The sequence below is a fragment of the Cyanistes caeruleus genome, chromosome 16, assembly GCF_971803275.1.
Source record: "Cyanistes caeruleus chromosome 16, bCyaCae1.hap1.1, whole genome shotgun sequence".
Classification (NCBI taxonomy): domain Eukaryota; kingdom Metazoa; phylum Chordata; class Aves; order Passeriformes; family Paridae; genus Cyanistes; species Cyanistes caeruleus.
In genome coordinates, this window is record NC_141716.1 from 14,240,819 (window position 1) to 14,265,827 (window position 25,009).

Below are 25,009 nucleotides of genomic sequence, written 5' to 3' on the forward strand. Positions count from 1 at the left end.
GGGCTCAGAGCTTCAGAAAAAGGTGGTTTCCCCTGAAAATCTTGCTGGGAGCTGCCAGCAAACAGGGAACCACACCATGAGCGTGAGAGGGTGAGCTCCTGGTTTTATTTTAAACACCAGTATCAAAAAGGGGGGAGAAAACATAAAAATAAAGAGGCCTATTTGGAAAAACAGAAATGTTAATTTTCAAAGGAATTAGAAAAGAAAAAATGGGGTAAGATCCTTCTCATTTCTTTTTCGCCAGATACACTGAGCTGGACACAGAGACTGAGGATTTCTCTCCCCAGTGAAAATCCTTTTCCTAAAGCCCCTCTGCCATCCATGGCCACCACAACAGCCCCAGATCCCAGTGTTCTCCCCTCCTCCTGCACAGCTGCTCCTCAGGGAAGCCAAGACTTTGTGCACCTCATTATATTTTTAACCACACCCGCTATTCAGGCACTTTCAACTCCTGAGAGGGAGGGGAGATTTAAACAAAGAGAGATGTGTAAATACCTGAATAAAGACATGAATGATTAAGAGAAATAACTGTTAATAACTGTTAATTGTTTCCATGCCAATTGCCAAGATGCAGTAGAGGCTACAAGGGATTTCCAGCTATTAACAGGTGAGGAGGCAGTGGTGTTCAATGAAGGTCAAAGAGTGATTTATACAATGTGCTACAACACTTCTGCTCACTTTTTTATTAAATGTCTCTGCAGTGCTATTCCCTGGGAATTCCTGTTTTACACAATTTAAAACTGCTCAGCTTTCCATGAAATCACAGGATCATTAAGGTTGGAAAAGCCCTCTAAGATCATCAAGTCCAATTTTTAACCAAACACCAGCATTCCCACTAAACTGTATTGCCACGTGCCACGAATACTTGGCTTTTGAACACTTCCAGGGATGGTGACAACAACATCTGTGGCCAAAATGTGATGGTTTGGAGCCAACAGTGGGATATCCCCTAATGCACAACTCCTGCTGGAGAAATCTCAGGGAAACTCCATGCTGCCAGGCTTGGGAGTTTGAAAACTCTCAAAACCAAAAAAGAAATCAAAGCACAAATGTGTTTGTTCCTTGGAATAAAATACCTGTGGTTTCCCATGCTGGCTGCAGCCCCCCATCCCAGGGGATTCTCCGTTTTGTGTGGGCCCATCAGCTGCTGGTTTAATTTGGCCGTGAGTTCCACATGTCTCACAAAACCCTCTTTAAACAACTTCCAGAAATGCTTTTATTCCGAGGATGTTCTGACTTGAATGCATCTGATTCATCCCCCCCTCCCCCCCAATGACCCTTTTACAGCACAGCCTGAGCAGCTGAAGGGAAGCAGAGTTGTTCTCTCCCTGCTATCACAATCAAGTTGTTTGGTATAAAATGTGGCTGAGGAGTGAATCCATAATGTTCCTGGCCATGTAAGGAAACTGCTATTACCAGGAGGAAAATGCAGGTAGTAACTCTGCGGGTTTTTCTCCACTGGAACTGTAATTAATGTGGATGCTGTGCACTAAGTACAGGGAGAAATACAGACTTCAGAGCAGTGAAAATGCATCTCATTAACACCGGAACTACTGTATCGTCCAAATGCATGATGTTCAGCAAGGAAAAGCTGGGTAATTGAATTCCCACCAAAGCACAGTTCATCTGCATCAAACAGCACCATGCTCATCGTGCAGCTCCTTCGGGCTGCTGCTGGAAATGAGGATTAATTAGGATACCTGCTTGTTACTCACAGAGCAGGCACACACACTGTGGTCAGGCTTGGGGCTGTAGTGAGAGGCTCTGCTCAAACCCCAGCCAGGCAGAGCAAGGCAACTCCAAAACTTTGGATCTTCTTGCACTCAAGATGCACCAAGAGTCAACATTTTTTTTTTTGTCCGTGAAGAAAAAGCTGGCAAAAACCCCCAACAATTCACAGGAAGACACCTCTGCTGCATAAATATTTCAGTAATAACTAATAAGTGATTTATGGAATTGGTTTTGAATTATTCTAGGCTGGATTGGCTCGAGTGGCAGGGATGTGCATAAATCATTCCATGCACAGCACCCCCCAATCCCAACATGCGGCTAATGAACCCTCCGGAGCCAAACACACTCCTCCTTCAGGAAGAACCCACTGATCTGCAGCATTTTAATGGGTAAATTATTATTAATTTAAATAAATACATGAAAAACTCCCAAATACATCAGAGGAGAGAGTTTGGGAAGGGGAAGGAGGCATCCAGACAGAAACAGCAGAGAGGGTTTGGAGGTTTGGAGCTGGAAATCTGTGCTTTGAGCAGTCTTTCAGTCAGATCCAAGTGGGACTAATCCATCCCTTTGCTGCAGAACCTCCCATCCATGAGCCCCAGCACTGGGGTGTGTAAGGGCAGCAGGAGCTCGTTAAATGCATTTTAACTCATTATCATCATGTATTCTCCCTTTTCCTCCCCTGTCACATGTTCACCAGAGCCCCAGCACACGGCTCTCTGGTATCCCACCGACACAACTTCCAGGCTGAGAAACCCCTGCAAAGCCAAACCCCAGAGTTATTCTGGGCACAGGCATCTTGGGCTAAAGCAGCACACGGAGAGGAGGTCACCCCATCTCATCTTGGGGTCCTGGTATGATTTTCCTCCACATTCACCCCAGACCCTGATCCCCCCCAAAGCCCCCCACAGTGAGAAGGGGCCAGCCCCCTCAGCATGCCCTTTGGGTGTCATTTTGGGCTGTAGGGGAGGCAGTGGGAGCAATCCATCACCCTCAACCTTTGGAAAACCAGTGACTGCTGGGATATCATTTTAAGCTGCCACTTGGCTGAATTTTACTCCCTAGAGGTGCAAAGGATGCTGAGCTCTGGCTCATTCTGGCTCCCTAAGGTGGGACATGATCCCATCACTCCCAAGACCTCACTGTGCTCACCAGTGCCTCAGCTCCCATGCAGCCTGGCACACCCCATTACTTCAGTGCTTCAAATCCCATTATTCAGCTCTAACGAGGAAATCATTTTAATTAAGGAAATTAAAAATGTATTTGCTTTGGAATTTTAAGTAGGTGTTAATTTGAAGGGATGAAAAAGAGCCGTGCAGCCTGCTTGTGTGAGGAGCAGCAGGGGATGGGGATGGAGGAGGGGAAGGGCCCTCTGCAGCACCTGGGGTCCCTGGGGAGCAGGGGCAGGGCGCTAAGGCAGGAGCAGCAAAAGGCAGAGCCACCCCCCAGCTAAGGAGGGCTCCTGCTGATTCCATTCCTGCAGGAGAGTGGAGCCAGGTGGGAGTCAGGCTTTTCTCCCAACAAGTGACAAAAGGAGTAGGGCCTCCAGTTACACCAGAGGAAGTTTAGGTTGGATGTTAGGGAAAATTTCTTCATGGAAAGGGCTGTCAAACACTGGAACAGCTGCCCAGGGCAGTGGTGGATCCTCCATCCCTGGAGGAATTTCAAACCCCTGTTGATGTGGCACTTGGGAACATGGTTTAGTTTAGCAGTGCTGGGAGAACAGCTGGCAGTCAATGATCATAGAGCACTTTTCCAACCTTAATGATTCCACAGATCTATGAAATACAGCAAAAAAGGTGTTGGAAAATCCTTCAGAGAAGCTCTGACGCCGTGAGGCCACAAGGAGGGACAAGAATATTGCCAAGCTGGCCCTGGTCCCTGTTACCGCTGAAGATCAATAGATCACGCGGACACAGGTTGAGGTGTGGTGAAGAAAGAGCAGAGTTTATTTTTCCTCCCAGGATTTATTGGCTTCTTACCATGGCCAGGGATTGGATGCTCAGGATAACACTTTCTCACTGCACTGGCCATGAGAAATGCCCATCAGAAGACGTGTAACAGAAAGAATGTACACATATCTATGTTTACAGTTACTGTCCTAGGAAAGTCATTAGAAAACTATGTTAGCAAGCTCAGAAGCTGAGTTTTCAGGGTGTCAGGTCCCCATGGGCTGCAGTGTCCTCTCATGTCCCCTGGTCCCCAAGGGCTGAGGTTCACCTGGAGGTGCCAGGTCCTGCTTCCATTCCCTCCTTCACTTGTTGCTAGTCTCCAACACCACAAGACTCCATCAGCAGTGTCCCAGGCTTTCCACAGGTGCCACCAACCCACTGGGAGCTCAGCTGAGTGCCAGTGCCACGGGGGGTGGGGGGGGTGGCTTTTGGCCAGAAGGAAGGAGATGCTTCTCACTTTGTGTCCTTGCAGCAGAGACAGCCCAGAGAAGGCTGCAATGCAAGGCTCAGCTTAATGCAGCAGGGTAAGAGTCCTACCAAAACCAGCAGCTAATAAGTTAAGTAATACCCAGTGTTATTAATGCTGCAGCTCTGCCATCACCCATGTATTTATAATAACAGTGTTCCCACTGTAATAACATTAATCATAATGGATTTACTAAGAAATTAAGGGGGAAGGGATATTATCTCCCTCGGGAACAGCACTTGACAGCAGCCCTATTTACTGTGTGGATTTGGATTGGTTTAATTCTCAATGTCTCGCTCATTAATCTGCTTTTCCAACAGCCCCTCACAAACACCCCTCTGGGAGCACAACCACAGGAGGAGGGAGGCAGGACAAGCACAGCCAGCTGAGGGGGGCTCAGGCAGAGCAGCCCCAGGGAATCCTGGCACAGGGTCAGCACAACCACCAGGGCTGTCTCATGGGGTGTGAGGGCACAGTCCTCTCCTGCCTTGGTGGGCAGTGTGCACGTCTGGGCATCACCCTCTTCTCCAGCCAATCTGCTATTCTCAGCTCCATGCTTAAAAACTCCTTAGCTTTACCTGGTGAGCAAGGAATAGTCAGCATCTCTTCCCAACATTTCTAACAAGAGCTCAAAGGTTTTATTGAAACTTGTTTTCCCATATGCCTTTCTCCTCATCAGGCTTCTGGCTCGGGACACTTGGACCAAGAGCAGCTTGTCCAAGCCAGGGAATGCAGTGAGACACCCACAAAGCTCAGGCCCACCACCCTAACCAGAACCCATTGAGCTTTCACCAATGGGTTTTTACCAATCAGACAGCTTTTCACTGATGAAAATGAAAGATTAATGTATGTCCTGAAAGTCAGATGATCTGAGTAAAATTAAATCCTGATGAAAATCAAAGCTTGGTAAAAATTAAAGCCTGAAGTCCAAAGTGATCCAGTGATTTTTACCAGGAGTACGGCTTTCCTTGGTTAGTTTATAGCTGTGAGGAAAGACAGAGACATTTTATCACAGCTTGCATTAAACCCCTCTGATGCCTTGCCTGGGAGAGTGGAAGTGGCCTGGAAGCTGTGCACCTGTCAGCAGGAAAACAAGCTGGAGGAAAAATGCTCCCAAATCCCAGAAAGCCCTGGAGCCTCCTGGGCTGGTGTCCCCATCAGGGGCAGCTGGCTGTCCTCAGCCAAGGAAACACTGGGATTCCACTGGATTTATTGTACCTATCCATTGCATCACACAAAGGATCTGAGGACACCTGGCTAATTTTTTCACCCCAAGTTCTTGATACACAAATAAACACACTTCCCCCTTTTCTTTGTCCATTTAATATTTTTTTCTTTCTATTTTCTGCTTGAGGAGAGGGCTGGGCTGAGATTCATGAGTGTTCAGGAACACCCCCATGTCCAGCCCCCAGCCAGGGAGGCCGCAGTGAAGCCTCCTCAAGGTCTTCTCTCCTCCTGGCTGAGCAGCCCCAGCTCTCTCAGCCTTTCCTCAGAGCAGAGGGGCTCCAGCCTGCAGCATCTCTGGGGCCTCCACTGCCTTGCCTCCAACAGCTCCAGCTCCTTCTGTGCTCAGGACCCCAGAGCTGGGGCAGGGGTGAGCCCGGGAGGGGCTGCAGCTTCATGGGCACCAGCAGGGAATTTTGTGTTATCCCTGGAGAGGAACTAAATGCACTCTGGTGTTGAGGGATAAAATGAAAGGAATCAAGCCTGCCCTGGGCAGGGTTGCCACCAGCACCAGCATTTCCTTGTGCAGTCTGAAGGGATCTGTCAGGGGCAGATCCCAGGGCTCCCCTTGCTCCGGCCCCCAGCCCAAAGCAGCTGCAAGGATGGCAGGGCTGGGCTGCGGGTCCGTGCCCAGCTCAGTCCGGAGCTCCCTGTGCCACCACAAGCACAGGCTCCAAAGCAAACCCTGTCCATGGGGACACAGCAGCCGTGCAACACTGGCACCCTGCAGCTGAGGCCGAGCCTGCAGCACCTTGGGGTACCCACACAGCCCAGACTGTCCCCAAGGCTTCCTGGAGCCTGAGCCCAGGCTCAGAGGCCCCAGGGCTCCCTTCTGGGGAGCTCCGGAGGAACCGAATAGAGAGAGCCTCGGAGCCCTCAGCAATCCCGCCAGCAACCCACAGGCTGGAGGACACAGACGGCGCTTCCTGGCTGGGAGAAGCCTCATGCCCATCTCCAGGCACCACAATCACAGCGATCCCCACAGCTCCAGCCCCTGCCCAGCTCCTCTGTGGGCAGCGTTAAGGCTTCAGCAGAAGCACCAAAGGCCGAGGGCCTTCTGGCCATTTTCCCTTCCCCACTGCACGCCTGGGCGGCTTGCTGAGCACAAGCACCCTTTTCCCCTCTCCCCCTATGCCCTGCACACACTGGGCACCAGAGAAAGCACCTGAGACACTGGGTATGAGAACACATTCTATATTTCTATATATAATTCTGTATCTATTCTATATATTTCTATTTCTATATTTCTATATTAAAGAACAAAAAAGAAGAAGGAAAAAAAAAAACATCTTAAAGAAAAATCCTGCCCGGCTCAGATGGCCCCGGCAGACAGAGAGCCTCTCAAATCAGCTCTCCTCAGAGCTCCAGCAGCACAGCCAGCCACGGGCCCACAGACAAGGGCGGTTCTTGCGTGCCCTGCGGAATCCATCTTGCCACCTCTGTAAGATGGAGCCTGGAGCTGCCTGGAGGACAAAGGCTGTTTCCAGAGCCAGCCTTCTGATGGCAGGGCTGATGTCCTGTGCCTTGTCATCAAGGGCTGCAAGAGAGAGGAACAGATCTCCATGGTCAGATCTGGATCTGCAGGGACCCGAGGAGAGCCCCGTGCAAGGGCCAACGCAGGTGGCTCTGGCCATGGCCAGGAGGGAGCAGGGACCAAAGGGATCAGCCCAAAGCCACTGGACACTATTGGCACTCGTGCCCCTGAAATCTCTGTGTGTGCCCTGGCCACACCAGGCCTGGTCCGCACAGGGAGCAGAGCCCTCGGCAGCCGGGGCAGGGATTGCAGCTCCCCTTGGCAGCCGGGGCTGGCAGCCCGCTGCCCTCACTCACCCTGACAGATGCTCTGGAGCTCTCGTTTGTTCCCCCGGAGGTGCTGCCCGGCCATCCCTGGGAACACAGAGCCTGTCAGGGTCCCAGCAGCAAAGCTCCCTGCCAGCGGCGCTGCCAGCCCTGGGGCCACACGGCCTCCTGCCCCGGCAGGGCTCAGCCCCGGCCCTTGCCGCATCCTGACTCAGCCCAAGGGCCCGGCTGCCAGAGGCCGGCAGCAGCAGCCCCGAGGGCAGCCGGGGCTCCAGGGCCGGGGCAGCAGCCGGGGCTGGGGCCGAGCTGCGGCGGGGCAGGGAGGGAGCCCAGCCCGGTTCGTGGCTCACCAATGAACCTGATGGCCGCCGCTCGCAGGGACTCCTGCGGGCTGTCCAGGTACAGCAGGACCCGGTGCAGGTGCTCAGCCGCTCGGCTCCTGTCCTGTGCCAGCTGCAGAGAGCGGCGGGAGGGAAGGGTTGGTGCGGGCTCTGCCCCTCGGCCGGGCACTGCTGCCTGCGGCCAGCCCCGGCCTCCCGTGCCCGCCCAGCCCTGAGGCACCGGGCAGCAGCCGCTGGCGCCGGGCTCTGGAGGGGGCAGAGGGCCGGCTGCTGCCCGGGGAGCCGCGGTGCTGGCCTGCCCGACAGAGCAGCGGTGCCGGGGCTCCATGGGCACACGGCTCGGGGCCACAGGGGGCTGGAGTAGAGCCCGCGGGGCCCAGGGAAGGGAGCAGCGTGTGGGGCACAGGCTGGCGGCCCTGGGTGCGGCACTGGGCAGGGCACAGCTGCCAGCCGCACACACTGAGCTTCTCCAGCCTGGGGCTGGGGCTTCCAGCCCGCCCTTACCAGGCCCTCGCCGAACCTCCAGGTCTGATCCACCCGCAGCATCTGCTGGAGATCCTTCCTCTTCAGGAATCGGGCGGAACAGAGCAGCGTTTCCCGGGAGGCCTGGAGAGCAGCAGAGACCCAGAGATGGCACCACAGCCCAGGGCACAGGACCCACGTCCCTGGGCCAAGACCAGGAGGGAGCTGCAGCCTGCAAGGCAGCAGAGCAGGAGGCAGCCGAGCGCCCTGCCAGGGAGCCACGGCAGCTGCCGAGTCCTCACATCAACCACGCGCTGGTTCTCGTCATGGCAGTGCAAGGAGAGTGGGAGCAGGCTCTGCTGCACGTGGGACTTCAAGGCCTTTTTTCCCTCCTTTGGTAGAAAATCCATCATCTCTCGAAAGATGAACATGGAGCACAGCTGCACCTGGCTATCGTCCTGTACGAAAGGAAGAAATAAAGACCTCAGCATCAGCTGCTTCAGGCCCACCTGGGCACAGGCCTGCAAATGCCCAGGGCACAGTGCCCAGGCAGCAGCCATGGCTGGAGACACAGAGCCTTACATTGTCAAAGAGCGGCAGGAGCGCCTCAGCCAGCTGCAGGCCGAGGGGGATGGTTATCGGGCCACCATTGTACAGGAACAAACGGCTGAGGAGAGCGATGCTCATCCCAAGCACATGGCTGTCATTTTCCCCCAGGAGCTCCACGAGCCTTTCATGCAGGCCCCACATTCTTTTGGCCTGTGTGGAACACAAGTGTGTGAAATGCCACCCTGCTGCCACAGGGCCCAGAGGCCAAAGGCCTGTGCCAAAGGCCTGGGGCAGGAGGCAAGAGGCAGGAGGCAGGAGAGCTGGCAGCAGCTGCCTCAGTGGCCAAAGGCCAGCCAAGCGCAAGCCACTGCCTTCCCCAGCCCCATGCCGGCAGCCGCTGCCCCCTTCTCACCATGGAGGAATTCTTGCCGAGCACCACAAGGCCTCTGAGTGCCAAGCGACGCCTCTCCCTGCACTCGCTCTGCAGTTTGTTTGATGTGATCTCCAGGACGCTGTCACGGTATTCACTCGAGTCCAGGCACTCCAACATCTGAAGGGCACAGGCCGGTGATGGGGCAGCAGCGCACAGGGCTGGGCCCAGGCAGCAGCACAGGGCGTGGGCACCGTCCCGGGCGGCTGCGGCACCGAGAGGGCAGAGAGCTGGGAGACAGCTCAGCGAGACAGCGCTGCCCTTCAGGCTCACCTCCACAAGGAACGCCATGGTGGCCAAATCCCCGTGTGCCGTGTCTTTGCTGAGCAGCCCGAGCAGGTAGAATGCAATCGCAGAACACAAGGGTAGGGACACGTGACGCATTGCTCTGACGGGAGGAAAAAGGAACCAAGACCCTGAGCCAGCGGGACAAACCTCTCCATGGACTGACTCCCAGGAGGAGCTTGGCCCTTCTCCACCACCCTGCAAGGGGACCTGGGGTCCTTTGGGGGCCAAGCTGCCCTTGGGCACCCTCCTCTCCCAGGCTTGTGCAGTGTCCTTGGCCATCCCTTGGTGACAAGGCCCTCTGGCCCCTGACCACGGGGACTGTGTGGGGCACCCCAGGCACGGGGCACAAGCGCTGTTTGGTGGCAGCTCACCTGGCCAGCACACCCACAGCACAGTGGTGCGTGCCAGCACACAGCAGCGTGTCCCAGCCACACTCGTCTTCCACTGCTGCCACCACATCCTCATAGTGCAGTCGGCAGAGCAGGGCCTTCAGGGTCTGCACTGCAAACCTGTGTGCACAGCAAAGCCCAGGTGATGCTGGGAGCACGGGCTGCTGCCCTGGGGACATGGCAGGGACAGGAGGACTGGCATGGAGCACCTGTTGGGGCTGATGGCAAGGCCGTGTTGCTGCTGGCATCTCTTCCAGAAAGTATCGACCTTCTCTGGCATATCCAATGTGCTGAACAGCACTTGCAAGAGCAGATGCACCAAGAGACGGGGGAAATACACTGTCACTGCATGTGGGACACAGGGCAGCTGGAGCATCTTCCATATCACCACAGTTGCCTGTGAAGGACAGAGCAGCCCGAGTCAGCGCTCAGTGCCCAGGTGTCCATGTGGCAGGGCCCGAGCATGGCAGGGAGAGGCCAGTGGAGATGTAGGGACAGCAGCCGGCCTGGTGGTCCTGGAGCTGCTCCTAGGCCAGGTTGGAGCCCAGTGCCTGAGGCAGGGAGATGCCATGGGAGGAGGGAGGATGGAGACCTGAGGGAGAGGTGACCTTGGGGTGAGCAAAGGTCAGCTGCAGAAACTCACAGCCAGGGCAAGGACAGCCGTGTGGTCCCCGTCGGAGGTGCACATGCTGAGCTCTGGCCAGGTGCCCAGCACATCCAGGAGTATCAGCATGGCCGGCTCTGCAGCCCTGCACGAGCACATGATGCTCTTCCACATGGTGGTAGCAGCTCTGTGGGGACAGAGTTCTGTGTCAGGGGGGTCTGGGACACATCACCATGGCCTGGGCAGCAGCAGGGAGCTGAGCTGGCTGCCAGCCCTGCCTCTGCCCACTGCCCCTCTGTGGCAGCCCAGCCCTGTGGGGACTGGCCCCTGAGGGCAGCAGGCTCGGGGGCTGCTGTGCCAGGGCTGACAAAGGGAGGAGCCACAGGGCCCCGGAATCCTCTGTTTGTCAGACACCTGGGCCAGGTGTGCAGGGGGATGCCCTGAGCCCTCTGGGCACGTGGGCCCTGTACCTGTCACACCATGGGGCCACACGCAGGAGAGCCATCACCACGTCAGCAGGCTGTGCCTCTGTCATATCCAGAAGGGGCCTGTACAGATTGTACTCAGGAAACTCATTAGCCTTGAGCCACTGGTAGATGAACCTCACCATGGGGAGCACCTGGAGAAGGCACAGGGAAACTTGGAAAGCTGCCAGCAGGAGTAATGTGCCCAGCTTCCCAGAGAAGTGCTTCCCTTCCCACCGCACTGCCACGGCCTCAAAGGCTCACAGTGAGCAGCTGGCGTGGCCAAGCAATTCCTGGGAGGATCGAAGCCAGGCCACAGGCTGCTTACTTGCTTTGGACTGGAAGAACCCTCCTCCACAAGCATGTCCAGCAGGGCAGCACTGGCCTTGGTTTTGAAGATGGGAGAGTATGCTCTGACCACAGTGCCCATGGCACTGGTCTCTTCCTCCCGAATTCTCTTCATGAATTTGCAAATCATCTGCAGCAGAAGGGCAAGAAATGAGCGACACTGCATGGAGTGCTCCAAGCGTGGTGCTGGGCTGAGCAGGAGAGGGGATGGCTGCAGGTACCTGCGCTGTTGTGCGGAAGAGGCCACGGCTGCGTTCCTGCTCTCGAGTGCGCTCCATGGCTGCTCCTGGCAAAGAGAGAGAGCAGCTTGAGCTGAGGGGCTGCAGGAAAGGCCGGAGAACACAGCCCAGCCCTGCACTCCCCAGGCAGGGACAGCCCCAGGAGGCCCCAGGGCACAGAGTACAGTTCCAGGGCGTCTGACCCAGCCCCACTTCTGTCCTGTCCATGGACGTGTCCCCGGGGGATGGGATGGGATGGGATGGGATGGGATGGGATGGGATGGGATGGGATGGGATGGGATGGGATGGGATGGGGCGAGGCCAAGCTGGCTGCAGGCCCAGGTCTGCCGCTCACCCTGCTGCGGTGGCTGGAATTGCTCCAGCTCTCCAGGCTGCTGTGCTGGGGCAGTCCCAGGGCCTTCTTTCTCCTCCTTCACCCAGGTCATCTTGGGGACACTCGGAGGTCTCTGCTCAACATCACTGCCTGGATTCATGGCTACTTGCAGCAGAGGTGGCTCAGAAAAGGTCTGAGTTGGCAAGTCCTGCAGCTGTGCCTGGAAGGCACCTGCAGGAGTGAAGTCTTGGCAAGGCTGCAGGACAGCCAGTCCTGCACTTGGGTCTCAGGGGCTCGTGCCACAAGGACAGGAGACTCGTCGTCAAGGACCGCGGTGAGGAAATGCCACGGTCTGGGCTCGAGCACACCTGAGAAGTGTGGTGCTTCACCTCACCAGAAGTGAAGCCTCGGGAAGGCTGCAGGTCACCGAGTGCTGTGGTCTGGCCTCGAGGTGACCTGCAGGAGTAACGCCTCAGAAAGGCTCTGGGTCAGCAAGGAGTGAGTGTGCCGTGCGGGGGCTCCTCACAGCACCACTCTGTCCCGTCCTGCCCTGTCACGTGCACCAGGCACTGTGGTGTGGCTGTGTCACCACCAACACTAATGTCACCCCATGTCACAAAGGGCCCTTGGACACCCTGTCCCGTTCCATTCCACGGTTACCATGCTGCACCGTGTCACCAAGGGCCGTTGCACACGCTGCCCCCTGCCCTGGGGCTCCACCCAGCCCGGCCAAAGTGGCCCAGCTTGGAAGCAATGCCTTGGCCCAAGTGTCTCAGACAGCCCAACAGGATCTTTAGGAACAGCTCAAACCTGTGGCTGCAGCAGGAAGGGTGGCAGGAGGTTTCCTGCCTGCTTTGCATTGCTGCAGGGGCTGCTCCTGTCAGAGCCCCCTCTCTGCTGGTGACAGCTTTGCTCTTGGGGACACCGCTCTGCAGCAGCCCAGGAACACGAGCGGTGCCCAGTGCCGGGAGTGCCACCAGTGGTTCCCCCCTGTGCACGGGGACCCCAGCCCCAGGGTGGCTGTGCCAGCACCCCCAGGGACCTCCAGCCTCAGGAACCCAGGGCAAGGGGAAACCACAGCTGTGCAAATGCTGCCTGTGCCCAAAGCAAATGCAAAGACAGACAGCCTGTGACAAACAAGGACAATTTATTTACACAACAGCACCACCACCACCAATGAACTACAGAATGTATTTATGTTATAAGAATCTTCATAGCAACAATCTATAAAATGTATTTACAATGAAAGGACCTCTATAGCAATTGCAATAAAGAACCTAACTACAGCCTATAGAACATATATACTGAAGGGACTGTGTCCACCATCTCTGTTATTCCTGCAAGAGAAGGAGGCATCTTGGCCACTCCAGCCCAGCCCTGAGGGCTGTTCCTGTGCACGCTCTGGTGCCGTTTCTGCTCTGTCCAGAGCCGCTTCAGCAGCAGCGACTCAGCAGCGCTGCTCGAGGAGACATCACCACCCTCCCCATGGAGGCAGAAGCTGTGCAGACACAGAGCTCTGTGTCAGGGGAGCCTCGGTCTCAGCACCGTGGCCTGGGCAGGCGCGGGGGCCCGGGCTGGCCGCCAGCCCTGCCTCTGCCCGTTGCCCTGGCAGCACCCAGTGGCTGTGCCCTGCCAGGGCCTCCTTGCCCTCCTTGTCCCGAGACAGCCCAGCCTGGGCACCTCGGGGCTGCTGAGGCCCAGCCTCGAGGGCTTCTGCTGCAGGCATGGCAGTCTCTCAGGGGAAGCACCAGAGCAGCGGGTGACAGGAACAAGGTGACTGCCCGGGGGCTGCTCGTGGCCTCTGACACCCAATTCCTCAGGGCTTCCACCACCCCGGCCCCACAGGGGCCTCCTGTGCCCTTGGAGCCTCCTGCCACCTCCTCCCTCACACCTGCCCCTTGTGCCTTCCCACTGCCTTGTCCCATCAAGGCCTCTGCAGCACCGCATTCCTTCCAGGCGTCCCTCCACCCCAGCCCCTCTGGTCTCCCCCAGCCCGGCCAACCTGCCCGGCAGCGGCGCAGCCCCGATGGAGCTCCAGAGGAGCCGGATTGAGAGAGCCTCAGAGCCCTCAGCAATCCCGCCAGCAACCCACGGGCTGCAGGACACAGACGGTGCTTCCTGGCTGGGAGAAGCCTCATGCCCATCTCCAGGCACCACAATCACAGCGATCCCCACAACTCCAGCCCCTGCCCAGCTCCTCTGTGGGCAGCGTTAAGGCTTCAGCATAACCACCCAAGGCCGAGGGCCTTCTGGCCATTTTCCCTTCCCCACTGCACACCTGGGCAGCTTGCTGAGCACAAGTACCCTTTTCCCCTCTCCCCCTATGCCCTGCGCACTGGGCACCAGAGAAAGCACCTGAGACACTGGTTATGAGAACACATTCTATATTTCTATATATAATTCTATACCTATATTCTATATATTTCTAATTCTATATTTCTATACTATAAAGAACAACGAAGAAGGAATAAAAAAAAATCCTAAAGAAAAATCCTGCCCGGCTCAGATGGCCCCGGCAGACAGAGAGCCTCTCAATTCAGCTCTCCTCAGAGCTCCAGCAGCACAGCCAGCCACGGGCCCACAGACAAGGGCGGTTCTTGCGTGCCCTGCGGAATCCATCTTGCCACTTCTGCAAGATGGAGCCTTGAGCTGCCCGGGGGACAAAGGCTGTTTCCAGAGCCAGCATTCTGATGGCAGGGCTGATGTCCTGTGCCTTGTCATCAAGGGCTGCAAGAGAGAGGAACAGAGCCATGGTCAGATCTGCATCTGCAGGGACCCGAGGAGAGCCCCGTGCAAGGGCCAACCCAGGTGGCTCTGGCCATGGCCAGGAGGGAGCAGGGACCAAAGGGATCAGCCCAAAGCCACTGGACACTATTGGCACTCGTGCCCCTGAAATCTCTGTGTGTGCCCTGGCCACACCAGGCCTGGTCCGCACAGGGAGCAGAGCCCTGGGCAGCCGGGGCAGGGATTGCAGCTCTCCTTGGCAGCCGGGGCTGGCAGCCCGCTGCCCTCACTCACTCTGACAGATGCTCTGGAGCTCTCGTTTGTTCCCCCGGAGGTGCCACCCGGCCATCCCTGGGAACACAGAGCCTGTCAGGGTCCCAGCAGCACAGCTCCCTGCCAGCGGCGCTGCCAGCCCTGGGGCCACACGGCCTCCTGCCCCGGCAGGGCTCAGCCCCGGCCCTTGCCGCATCCTGACTCAGCCCAAGGGCCCGGCTGCCAGAGGCCGGCAGCAGCAGCCCCGAGGGCAGCCGGGGCTCCAGGGCCGGGGCAGCAGCCGGGGCTGGGGCCGAGCTGCGGCGGGGCAGGGAGGGAGCCCAGCCCGGTTCGTGGCTCACCAATGAACCTGATGGCCGCCGCTCGCAGGGACTCCTGTGGGCTGTCCAGGTACAGCAGGGCCCGGTGCAGGTGCTCAGCCGCTCGGCTCCTGTCCTGTGCCAGCTGCAGAGAGCGGCGGGAGGGAAGGGTTGGTGCGGGCTCTGCCCCTCGGCCGGGCACTGCTGCCTGCGGCCAGCCCCGGCCTCCCGTGCCCGCCCAGCCCTGAGGCACCGGGCAGCAGCCGCTGGCGCCGGGCTCTGGAGGGGGCAGAGGGCCGGCTGCTGCCCGGGGAGCCGCGGTGCTGGCCTGCCCGACAGAGCAGCGGTGCCGGGGCTCCATGGGCACACGGCTCGGGGCCACAGGGGGCTGGAGTAGAGCCCGCGGGGCCCAGGGAAGGGAGCAGCGTGTGGGGCACAGGCTGGCGGCCCTGGGTGCGGCACTGGGCAGGGCACAGCTGCCAGCCACACACACTGAGCTTCTCCAGCCTGGGGCTGGGGCTTCCAGCCCGCCCTTACCAGGCCCTCGCCGAACCTCCAGGTCTGATCCACCCGCAGCATCTGCTGGAGATCCTTCCTCTTCAGGAATCGGGCGGAACAGAGCAGCGTTTCCCGGGAGGCCTGGAGAGCAGCAGAGACCCAGAGATGGCACCACAGCCCAGGGCACAGGACCCACGTCCCTGGGCCAAGACCAGGAGGGAGCTGCAGCCTGCAAGGCAGCAGAGCAGGAGGCAGCCGAGCGCCCTGCCAGGGAGCCACGGCAGCTGCCGAGTCCTCACATCAACCACGCGCTGGTTCTCGTCATGGCAGTGCAAGGAGAGTGGGAGCAGGCTCTGCTGCACGTGGGACTTCAAGGCCTTTTTTCCCTCCTTTGGTAGAAAATCCATCATCTCTCGAAAGATGAACATGGAGCACAGCTGCACCTGGCTATCGTCCTGTACGAAAGGAAGAAATAAAGACCTCAGCATCAGCTGCTTCAGGCCCACCTGGGCACAGGCCTGCAAATGCCCAGGGCACAGTGCCCAGGCAGCAGCCATGGCTGGAGACACAGAGCCTTACATTGTCAAAGAGCGGCAGGAGCGCCTCAGCCAGCTGCAGGCCGAGGGGGATGGTTATCGGGCCACCATTGTACAGGAACAAACGGCTGAGGAGAGCGATGCTCATCCCAAGCACATGGCTGTCATTTTCCCCCAGGAGCTCCACGAGCCTTTCATGCAGGCCCCACATTCTTTTGGCCTGTGTGGAACACAAGTGTGTGAAATGCCACCCTGCTGCCACAGGGCCCAGAGGCCAAAGGCCTGTGCCAAAGGCCTGGGGCAGGAGGCAAGAGGCAGGAGGCAGGAGAGCTGGCAGCAGCTGCCTCAGTGCCCAAAAGCCAGCCAAGCGCAAGCCACTGCCTTCCCCAGCCCCACGCCGGCAGCCGCTGCCCCCTTCTCACCATGGAGGAATTCTTGCCGAGCGCCACAAGGCCTCTGAGTGCCAAGCGACGCCTCTCCCTGCACTCTGAAGCCTCTGTACCCCCATTGGTTTTGTACGTGTGTCCCTCCGATTGGGAACGGCGATAAAGAACGACAATGGACTCTCAAGGGAGTTACAACACGAGAATTCTCTGGTTTATTACTTCAGGCCTGTTTTATAGACTGGTACGTGAAAGATACAGAAAAGAAACTCTTATTGGTTAACAAAGTGCTACATCACCATCATTGGTCAGGGTGGCCCATCACCCCCCTGGCCTTCTCCCGCAAGAGAAAACAAGACTGCAAAACAACACCTGCAAGGCTGTTTAGTATCTCTGAGAATTGTTTTAATTCCTTCTCATATTTTTCCCAGGCTATTTTCTCAGGCAGCCCGAGGAGCCAGGCGGCCTGTAATTTGTACAGGCACTGTGGTTTAGATTTAGCATCCATATACGTGAGGTCGGGGTAACAAGCCCTCCCTGTACCCCAGTCGGTTTTGCTTATGCTTTTATCATACTTCATTACTGGCAAATTATATATATAAATCATAATTTTTTACTAAATTGTATTCTTTTACTAAACTGTATTCTTTTATACCAGATTACTATTCAATTTACTAAATTGTACTCATTTTTAATTAAACTGTTATTAACTCAAGGGACCTAGTTGTCAAAATGCTAACTTCATTTTTAACACTTCATGAATCCATTTATCTTGTTAATATAAACTCCATAGTGCAAGGCAGTGCATGGGGTTACTCACAAACTTCTGCTTTCCTAAATCCAAGGACTTGTACTGCAGATCCTTCTGCACTGCCCAGATGGCAAATGTTCCCTTGGCCCTAACTCCTCCTTGCGCTTGTAGTCCTAGGACCCTGAGGGGAGGCATTAAGATTGCTTGGAAACAGGAACCACACCATCCTTCAGGCAGCCATTTCTAGGCACAGTCTCCTCTTATGCAGTAGGTCCCATTCCCAGGACCAAAGCAGAGATTTCCTATTTTCCAGGGCTGTGCTACTGGTGGAGGCCAGGCTCCTCTATGTGGGGAGAGTACAGGCTCTGCAGCAGGCCAGATGTGGTGCTGGGAGCACAGGAGCAGGCCAGGCAAAGACGGAAGTGAGCAGAATCCCTTGGCTTTTGACTTCATCTCCCACTCAAGGGAAAAGCCAAAAGACTTTATGTTTTCTGGGGCTGTGAGAGGCCCTGTCTTGGTGTGGAACAGGGCAGCCTTTCTCTGGGACTTGTCTCTGGGCTCTGTCACACAGCTTGCTCCGGTGTCCCTTTGGTGGCCTCCTGCCTGTCCTCAGCACTCACCCTGGGCTGCTCCCTGCCCTCCCAAAGCCTCTCAGCAGCTCCTGGCTGGAAATGCCAGCAGCCGGGCACTGCTGCACTACCACCATCGCCTCCAGCCTGTTTCCAGGCCACTCTGAGATCTGAGAAATGGTCCTTAGGCCTGGGCCTTGATGAACAGCCCCTGGCTCAGCTCTGCTGGGCTTTATCAGAAACACTGTCTGCTTCCAGGAACTGCTGATGTCTGATGAGCTCTTGGCTACCTTAAGAACAGTCTTGGGAACTATTTCTCTTGCCTGAGTGGCACAACATCCCTGCTCTCACACTTGCAGAGAAAGTTGCTGAGCCAATCTATGGCCAGGATGAAACACTGGTATGACTAAAGCCCACCTCTTGTGACTCAAAAGCAGCGGTCCCAAACAAGCCCCTTGCAGTTCTCCTGGGCCCCAGCAGTGCCCAGCGAGCTCCCTCGGAGCCTCAGGGCCTCTCCAAGCCAGGATCTCTCCTGCTTGCTGCACTCGGAGGAGCCCCAAACAAGGACAGATCCGGGGCTGGTCCCCACACTGCTCGTGGCTCAAGCCTTGGGAAGATGCAAAATCAACCAAAGTAAGCATTTGATTGCCTCTGAGGGGAATTTCTCCCAGGGACACTGCTCTGACTCTTTCTGGCTGTGTGCACATGTCGGGATGCGATACTGATAGCTCAGCTCTTTTCCTCAGCACCAAGATAACGAAAGAGAGAGAGAGAGAGAGAGAGAGAATGAGAGAGAGACTGTTTTCTTGTTTGAGCTCAGTTGTTTCTTCTTCCTTATCTGTATTACATCTTTACAGACAGTGAGGAGCTAGGTACACTAGGCTAACAAGCTGCAAAATGGAGAGTGAAGTATCTCTTCAAGGTGTTTTAAGTGTCAGCTTGCTCAAAAATGAAATGCCAAGTAACTTATTTTCACTTATAGCCCAATAACCAAACACCTGTGTTCCGCAGTGCATACTTTACTGCCCAGTCACCCAATACCATCCAAAACCATGAAAAAGAAGGAAGAATGAACAGGGCAGGTTAAGGCCCTAAACCCTCTGTCTTTTGCATACATATTATTATATTCTAAAACCTTAAAGTCTAAATTTTCTTATATAAGGAATATAACACACTTCTGCTTAAACTACACATTTACAGTTTCAGTTCTATCTATTAATTTTGGAAGCCTTTTCCATGGCCTCAGGTCAAACACGGTGTTTTCTTGTGAGTCTGTGCCTGTCAGCACAGAAAGCATGGAATTCTCTGTGTCCAGAGTTCCAACATACACACACGTGTACCTGTGCTCTGGCAAAGGGGGGAGAAATGCTGTTCTCTTGGGTGTTTAAGTACCTTGGATATCTCAGTCAGTTCTATGATAAGCTAACTGCTGTTAAGTGTTGTTCCTTGCTTAAATCTTAAGGTAGAAGTGAAGTTTAAGGCCTGCTCAGTTTCAGTGCTATTAAGCTTTTTTGGCCGTATTGCCTTTGTCACACACATTTGAACACACACATGTACTCAACACACACGGAAAGTTCTCACTTCATTTCTGTTTGGATGGACTGGGTTTAGTTTATTGTTGCTTTTTATCCCTAGGTGTGCTAGGTGTGTCTTAACCATCTCATCAGCAGCAAAGTGAACCTTGCCAATGAACTTTGTTGTGCTGGTGCTTTATATCACTTCTGGGTTGTACTGATCCCCTTGCCAGGGGATTTTTTAAGTGATCTCAACCCTTGTCTGGAACAGGGGGAAGGAACCCTGGCCCAGGCTCTCTGCAAACTGTGCAAACGCTGCCTGTGTCTGAAAGAATTTCAAATAGAGCTGGGGTGTGGTAAACCCCAGGCAATTTATTTCTATTTTAAATTTATTTTTATTTTTAAAAGGGCAATTTATTTCTAGAAGAGCAACAACAATGAACTACAGAACATATTAACTGAATCAAAGGAGAGACCCAAAAGTTTAAACTTCAACACCTTGGGTGCTGTTGAAGTAACATTCCTAACTGCAATGCTGGTCAGTATCAGAGACCAACAGTCATTTATTCACCATTATTTGCCTGCAAAACAAAGACTTTCAGGAGTTTCTGTAAACGTTTATCCCCCTTTTGCTGAGATCAGCCTATGATTTCCCCAGACACAGGTGTATCATGTTTCTTCTTGCAGCGTTTCTGTGAAGCAATATTGTCATCCAATGTTCTTTTATGGTAATCTTGAGAAGAGATTGGGGGATATCCCCTCTTACTTCATCGTCATCGTCATCATCATCATCGTCGTCATCATCATCATCATCATCATCTTTGTCATGCTGTCCTCCAGATGACATTTCAAGCCTCCCACATGTGCTTTTTCTGCTTGTGATAATCCATTTATTATTTGATTGTTTTAATTTCTTTCTTAGACATCTAATTTATAAATTTAGATTTATATCTCTCATTATAAAATACTTCCAAGACTCCTTTCGGTAAAACAATACTCTTTTGACTTAAACTTCACGGGTTTAGCTGCTTTCCTTCCCACAGCGGTGACACATTCATCCAAGTCTAAGCCTGAGTTACTCCCTGTTCTTCACCGTAATATTTTACTATATTAGAAAGAAGATATCCTTAACTAGAACTAAGAGAAGCTAAAGCAATAAGATTAAAAAAAAAATGAAGAAAGCAAAATCACAGAAAGACATATTTCTTAAATAATTTCAATACTACTCCTTATAAAATTCAGTATTATTAAGTTTCTTAGCTAAATACTATATATGTCTCTCCCAAACATTATGAGAATCCTTATAAGAAGAACAATCTGTGAAATATATTTATAGTAGAAGGACCTATCTAGAAACAGTAACATAATAAATGTACTGAAAGAAAATTATAACAACAACAATTGATAAAACACCTATAGGTGTCCATCATATTGGTCAGTACTGGAAGAAAAGGAAGCAGCAGGGTCACTCCAGTGTGGTCCTGAGGGCTGTTCCCTGTGCCCCCAGGCTGGCACACACTGGCACAGTGGGACTCTGCCACCAGCACTGAGCCCAGCTGGGGCTGGGAGCCGAGCGCCAGGCACTGGGATGGGGCTTGCGTGGGACAAAGCAAGTGCAGGGCAGGACAGGGGTGGTGCTTCCAGTCTGGAAAAAAAAAGAATTGGCCCAGCATCTGCTGCAGTTGCTGTGTGTCTGCCTGTGGCAGCTCATGTGCAAACACAGCTGGCGGCCTGCTGAGCACGGCAATGGACGGCCACAAACAGGGAGGTCCCCAGTGAACATCGAGGCAGACACCTGGGGAAGTGCAGAGGCCAGGGATAACTCTGGGAGGAGAAGCTGTTCTGTGTCTCTCTCTGAAGATGCTGCCAGCCAAGACAAGTGCTGGAAGCTGACATGTCCTGCCGTTTTGTGCTGTCACATGCACGCGGGACAGACTTGTTGTCAAAGGTCCACCAGACCTGATCCAGGAATAATGGAGGGCCATGCATTGGTAGGGGATGGCCTCCAGCAAGAATAAAGCAGGATCTTCTAGCAGCAGCGCCTGCTGATTATTCCTTTGTTCTAAGCCAGTCCAGGATTTAGTTTGTAAGACCAATCACGTGTCTTTAAGGTACCTGCATGGAGGCGAGGGACAGCACCTGCAGCAATGGCACCAATGCTGCTGCCTTGGGAGGCGAGTCTGCCCTCAAGCCCTGCCATTGAAGCCAGTCAGGGGCACAGGCTGCAGCTGCAGCTGCCAAGCATTGCTGTGAGGCTGGCAAGTCAAGAGAAACCATTGTGGCCAATTCTGCTGAAGCCTTTTGCCAAACCATGTGCAATGGTGCCACAGTGTCTCTCCTTTTGGCATCACGGCTGGTGCAGACACCTCATTGAGCAGGTGCTGACATTCAGGGTGATGCTGTTCCTGTGCACGCTCTGGTGCCGTTTCTGCTCTGTCCAGAGCCGCTTCAGCAGCAGCGACTCAGCAGCGCTGCTCGAGGAGACATCACCACCCTCCCCATGGAGGCAGAAGCTGTGCAGACGCAGAGCTCTGTGTCAGGGGAGCCTCGGTCTCAGCACCGTGGCCTGGGCAGGCGCGGGGGCCCGGGCTGGCCGCCAGCCCTGCCTCTGCCCGCTGCCCTGGCAGCACCCAGTGGCTGTGCCCTGCCAGGGCCTCCTTGCCCTCCTTGTCGCCAGCCAGCCCAGCCTGGGCACCTCGGGGCTGCTGAGGCCCAGCCTCGAGGGCTTCTGCTGCAGGCATGGCAGTCTCTCAGGGGAAGCACCAGAGCAGCGGGTGACAGGAACAAGGTGACTGCCCGGGGGCTGCTCGTGGCCTCTGACACCCAATTCCTCAGGGCTTCCACCACCCCGGCCCCTCAGGGGCCTCCTGTGCCCTTGGAGCCTCCTGCCACCTCCTCCCTCACACCTGCCCCTTGTGCCTTCCCACTGCCTTGTCCCATCAAGGCCTCTGCAGCACCGCATTCCTTCCAGGCCTCCCTCCACCCCAGCCCCTCTGGTCTCCCCCAGCCCGGCCAACCTGCCCGGCAGCGGCGCAGCCCCGATGGAGCTCCAGAGGAGCCGGATTGAGAGAGCCTCAGAGCCCTCAGCAATCCCGCCAGCAACCCACAGGCTGCAGGACACAGACGGTGCTTCCTGGCTGGGAGAAGCCTCGTGCCCATCTCCAGGCACCACAATCACAGCGATCCCCACAGCTCCAGCCACTGCCCAGCCCCTCTGTAGTGAATGTTAAGGCTTCAGTGTGTAAGGGAAATCAATCCACAAATGCCAGGTTTATTTCCAAAAAGGAGACAGAGGAGTCCTTTTACCTTTTTCAAATAAAGGGAGAGGCCATGGGGCATACTCCTGGGGTCTCTCAAATTTTTGGAGGACACAGCCTCCTTTTTATCCTAATTTCCCGACCACATTTCCCTCTCTCTTTCCCCATTGTCTAAGGTACTTGAGAGGTAGAGACTTCCTGGAACACCTGATACCTAAGATTCCCCTCTAATATATAAACATCTCTTTTAATTTTTAATTCTTATGGAATTTATGTTTTTTCCCCCATTGTTTCTCTCATCTTTCAACACCCAATTTCATTTCTCAGCAAACCTACAGTTTGTTCATAAAGGCAAATATCTTTTTTTCCATTCATCAATTGGTGGAATCCTTCCCATTGCTTCTTTTATCTCTCAGTGCTAGTTTTATCTACCAGCAGACCCACAGCTTGTCTGTAAAGACAAATCTGTCATTCTTCTCAGTACCAAGCAAATTTAGGAATTATGAGACCATGGTCCATGGCCTGATGTACATTCATGTCTCTGCTGTGTTTGAGTCTCAATGATGACCAGGAAAAATTTCGAGAGAAGATGAGGAAGGAGATGAGGAAGAACAGTTCCCATGTGGCACCAGTTCAAACCAGAGGCCCCAACATCAGAGCCCAACATCCCCCAACTAGGGAGAGGGAGTACACCCCACGAGCTGACTTGTGGTTCTTCCTGTGTGAACATGGGGAAGACGTGAGGAGGAGGAATGGAAAACCCACCTCTGTCCTAGCAGCATGGCTATGCAAGCCAAGGGAGGAAACTAACAGAGGGAGTTCCACCAAAATGAATGTAGCCCCAGCTTCCCCTGACCAAGCTGCCAGGTATAATAGAAAGGGAGGATGATATGTTAGATCCCCTAAAAGGAACATCCAGAATAGATGAATAAAACATCCAGGGAGGGAACAGTAGCCAGGACTAGAGAGGCCCTGCTTCTAGCCAGGTGGAGGCCAGGGAAAATTGTGTCATTTGGGCTGTGTGGATCCCATGGCCTGGCACATCAGAACCATAGAAATATGAGGCTTTTGTCAACACTGGTGAAACAGTGTACTCTAATCCCATTGGGACCTGTGGGGGCAGAACCCATTTCTATTGCTGGGGCGGCAGGGGGATCGCAGCAGTTGATCCTGCTGGAAGCTGAGGTGAATTTGACTGGGAAAGAGTGGAAGAAACACCCTCCTGTGACTGGTCCAGAGGCCCCGAGTATTCTGGGCATAGATTTCCTCTTAAGTAGTTATTTCAAAGACACAAAAGGATTCAGGTGGGCTTTTGGAATCGCTGCTGTGGAGGCAGAGGGTATTAAGCAATTGAGAGTCCTTGCCTGGGCTGTCGGAAAATACTTCTGCTGTCAGACTCTTGAAGGCTGAAGAACAATTAGTACTAATTGCCACCTCAACGGTGCATTGCCAGCAGTATCAGACACATTGAGGTTCCGTGATCCCCATCGAAAAGATGATCTGTGAGCTGAAAAGTCAAGGGGTGATCAGCAAGGCCCACTCACCCTTCAACAGCCCTATCTGGTCTATGTGCAAGTCTGACAGAGAATGGAGATTGACTGTGGACTATCGTGCATTGAATGAAGTGACTCCACCTCTGAGCGCTGCTGTGCCGGACATGCTGGAGCTCCAGTACGAGCTGGAGTCCAAGGCAGTGAAGTGGTACGCCACTATTGACATTGCTAATGCATTTTTCTCCATTCCCCTGGCAGCAGAATGCAGGCCTCAGTTTGCCTTCACCTGGAGGGGAGTGCAGTACACCTGGAACCGACTGCCCCCAGGGGTGGAAGCACAGCCCCACCATCTGCCATGGACTGATCCAGGCTGCACTGGAAAAGGCTGAATCGGCAGTACATCGATGACATCATTGTGTGGGGGAACACAGCAATGCAAGTATTGGAGACAGGAGAAAAAATCATCCAGATTCTCCTGGAAGCAAACTTTGCCATCAAGAAGAGCAAAATCAAGGGATCTGCCCGAGAGATCCAGTTCCTGGGTGCCACTTTGATGTTGGAGACAAGGACATGAAATAAATGCACCAAAGCTCACGCACAACAGCCAACTTTATTGAGACCTCTTCAGCTTATATAGATCAGAAGGCACGCATGGCCAATCCTCATTGGTTGAGCCAGCTGCCACCCGGACAACCAGCCAATAGCGGCCTGAATCCCCAACGGCCTGGGCCTGCTCTCCAACGGACGTTACTGGTTGAGTTTTATAAGCAAGGGAGTTAGTAATGAACCACATGTCAGCTATAGAGTTGGGATTATTTATAACTGTAGGGCCTCCAGGCCAGCTGTAGGCCACCACACCTGGGAGTAAAGTGGCAAGGCAGATAAAGCCAGATACCACTGAGGCAATCAACGAGCTCAAAACAGTGTCTCCACCGACCAACAAGAAGCAAACGTAAGCCTTCCTAGGTGCCATAGGTTTTTGGAGAATGCACATTCCTACATTCCTTGTGTCACAATGCTGTAGCTGCCAGAAAAATTTGGCCGTATCAGACCCTCAAACTTGACCAGCCTAGAAGATAAACAAGTCCTTGGGTATGGTAAGGATAGGCTGG

General features: G+C 54.4%; 5 protein-coding genes across 8 annotated transcripts in view; 1 reads left to right on the forward strand and 4 right to left on the reverse strand.

Moving 5' to 3' along the window:
* LOC147650241 (uncharacterized) overlaps nucleotides 1–25,009 on the forward strand; it is a 293,456-nt gene that overhangs the window by 87,013 nt on the left and 181,434 nt on the right. The window lies entirely within an intron of this gene.
* LOC111943906 (uncharacterized) overlaps nucleotides 1–25,009 on the reverse strand; it is a 261,321-nt gene that overhangs the window by 59,994 nt on the left and 176,318 nt on the right. The gene's annotated exons all lie outside the window — the stretch shown is intronic.
* Nucleotides 1–25,009, reverse strand: part of LOC111944950 (uncharacterized) — a 120,569-nt gene that overhangs the window by 40,055 nt on the left and 55,505 nt on the right. The window lies entirely within an intron of this gene.
* LOC147650243 (maestro heat-like repeat-containing protein family member 7) overlaps nucleotides 6,552–25,009 on the reverse strand; it is a 64,450-nt gene continuing 45,992 nt past the window's right edge. Inside the window, exons 12-15 of one of the 3 annotated variants that reach the window (XM_086853471.1) lie at nucleotides 15,434–15,535; nucleotides 14,939–15,041; nucleotides 7,204–7,260; nucleotides 6,552–6,910 (exon numbers count right to left, since the gene is read on the reverse strand). In XM_086853471.1, coding sequence (XP_086709597.1) covers nucleotides 6,720–6,910; nucleotides 7,204–7,260; nucleotides 14,939–15,041; nucleotides 15,434–15,535 — 453 coding nt within the window. In that variant the 3' untranslated portion in view covers nucleotides 6,552–6,719. Of the gene's footprint in view, nucleotides 6,911–7,203; nucleotides 7,261–14,938; nucleotides 15,042–15,433; nucleotides 15,850–15,973; nucleotides 16,151–25,009 lie in introns of those variants that run through there. The other 2 variants (XM_086853470.1, XM_086853472.1) reach the window with 2 other exon arrangements.
* LOC147650244 (uncharacterized) lies at nucleotides 9,611–12,235 on the reverse strand. The gene is made up of 4 exons (XM_086853406.1): nucleotides 11,622–12,235; nucleotides 11,270–11,334; nucleotides 11,033–11,178; nucleotides 9,611–9,614 (listed from the first exon to the last, which is right to left on the reverse strand). The coding sequence occupies exons 1-4, from the start codon at nucleotides 11,758–11,760 to the stop codon at nucleotides 9,611–9,613; spliced, it is 354 nt and encodes a 117-aa protein (XP_086709532.1). The 5' UTR covers nucleotides 11,761–12,235.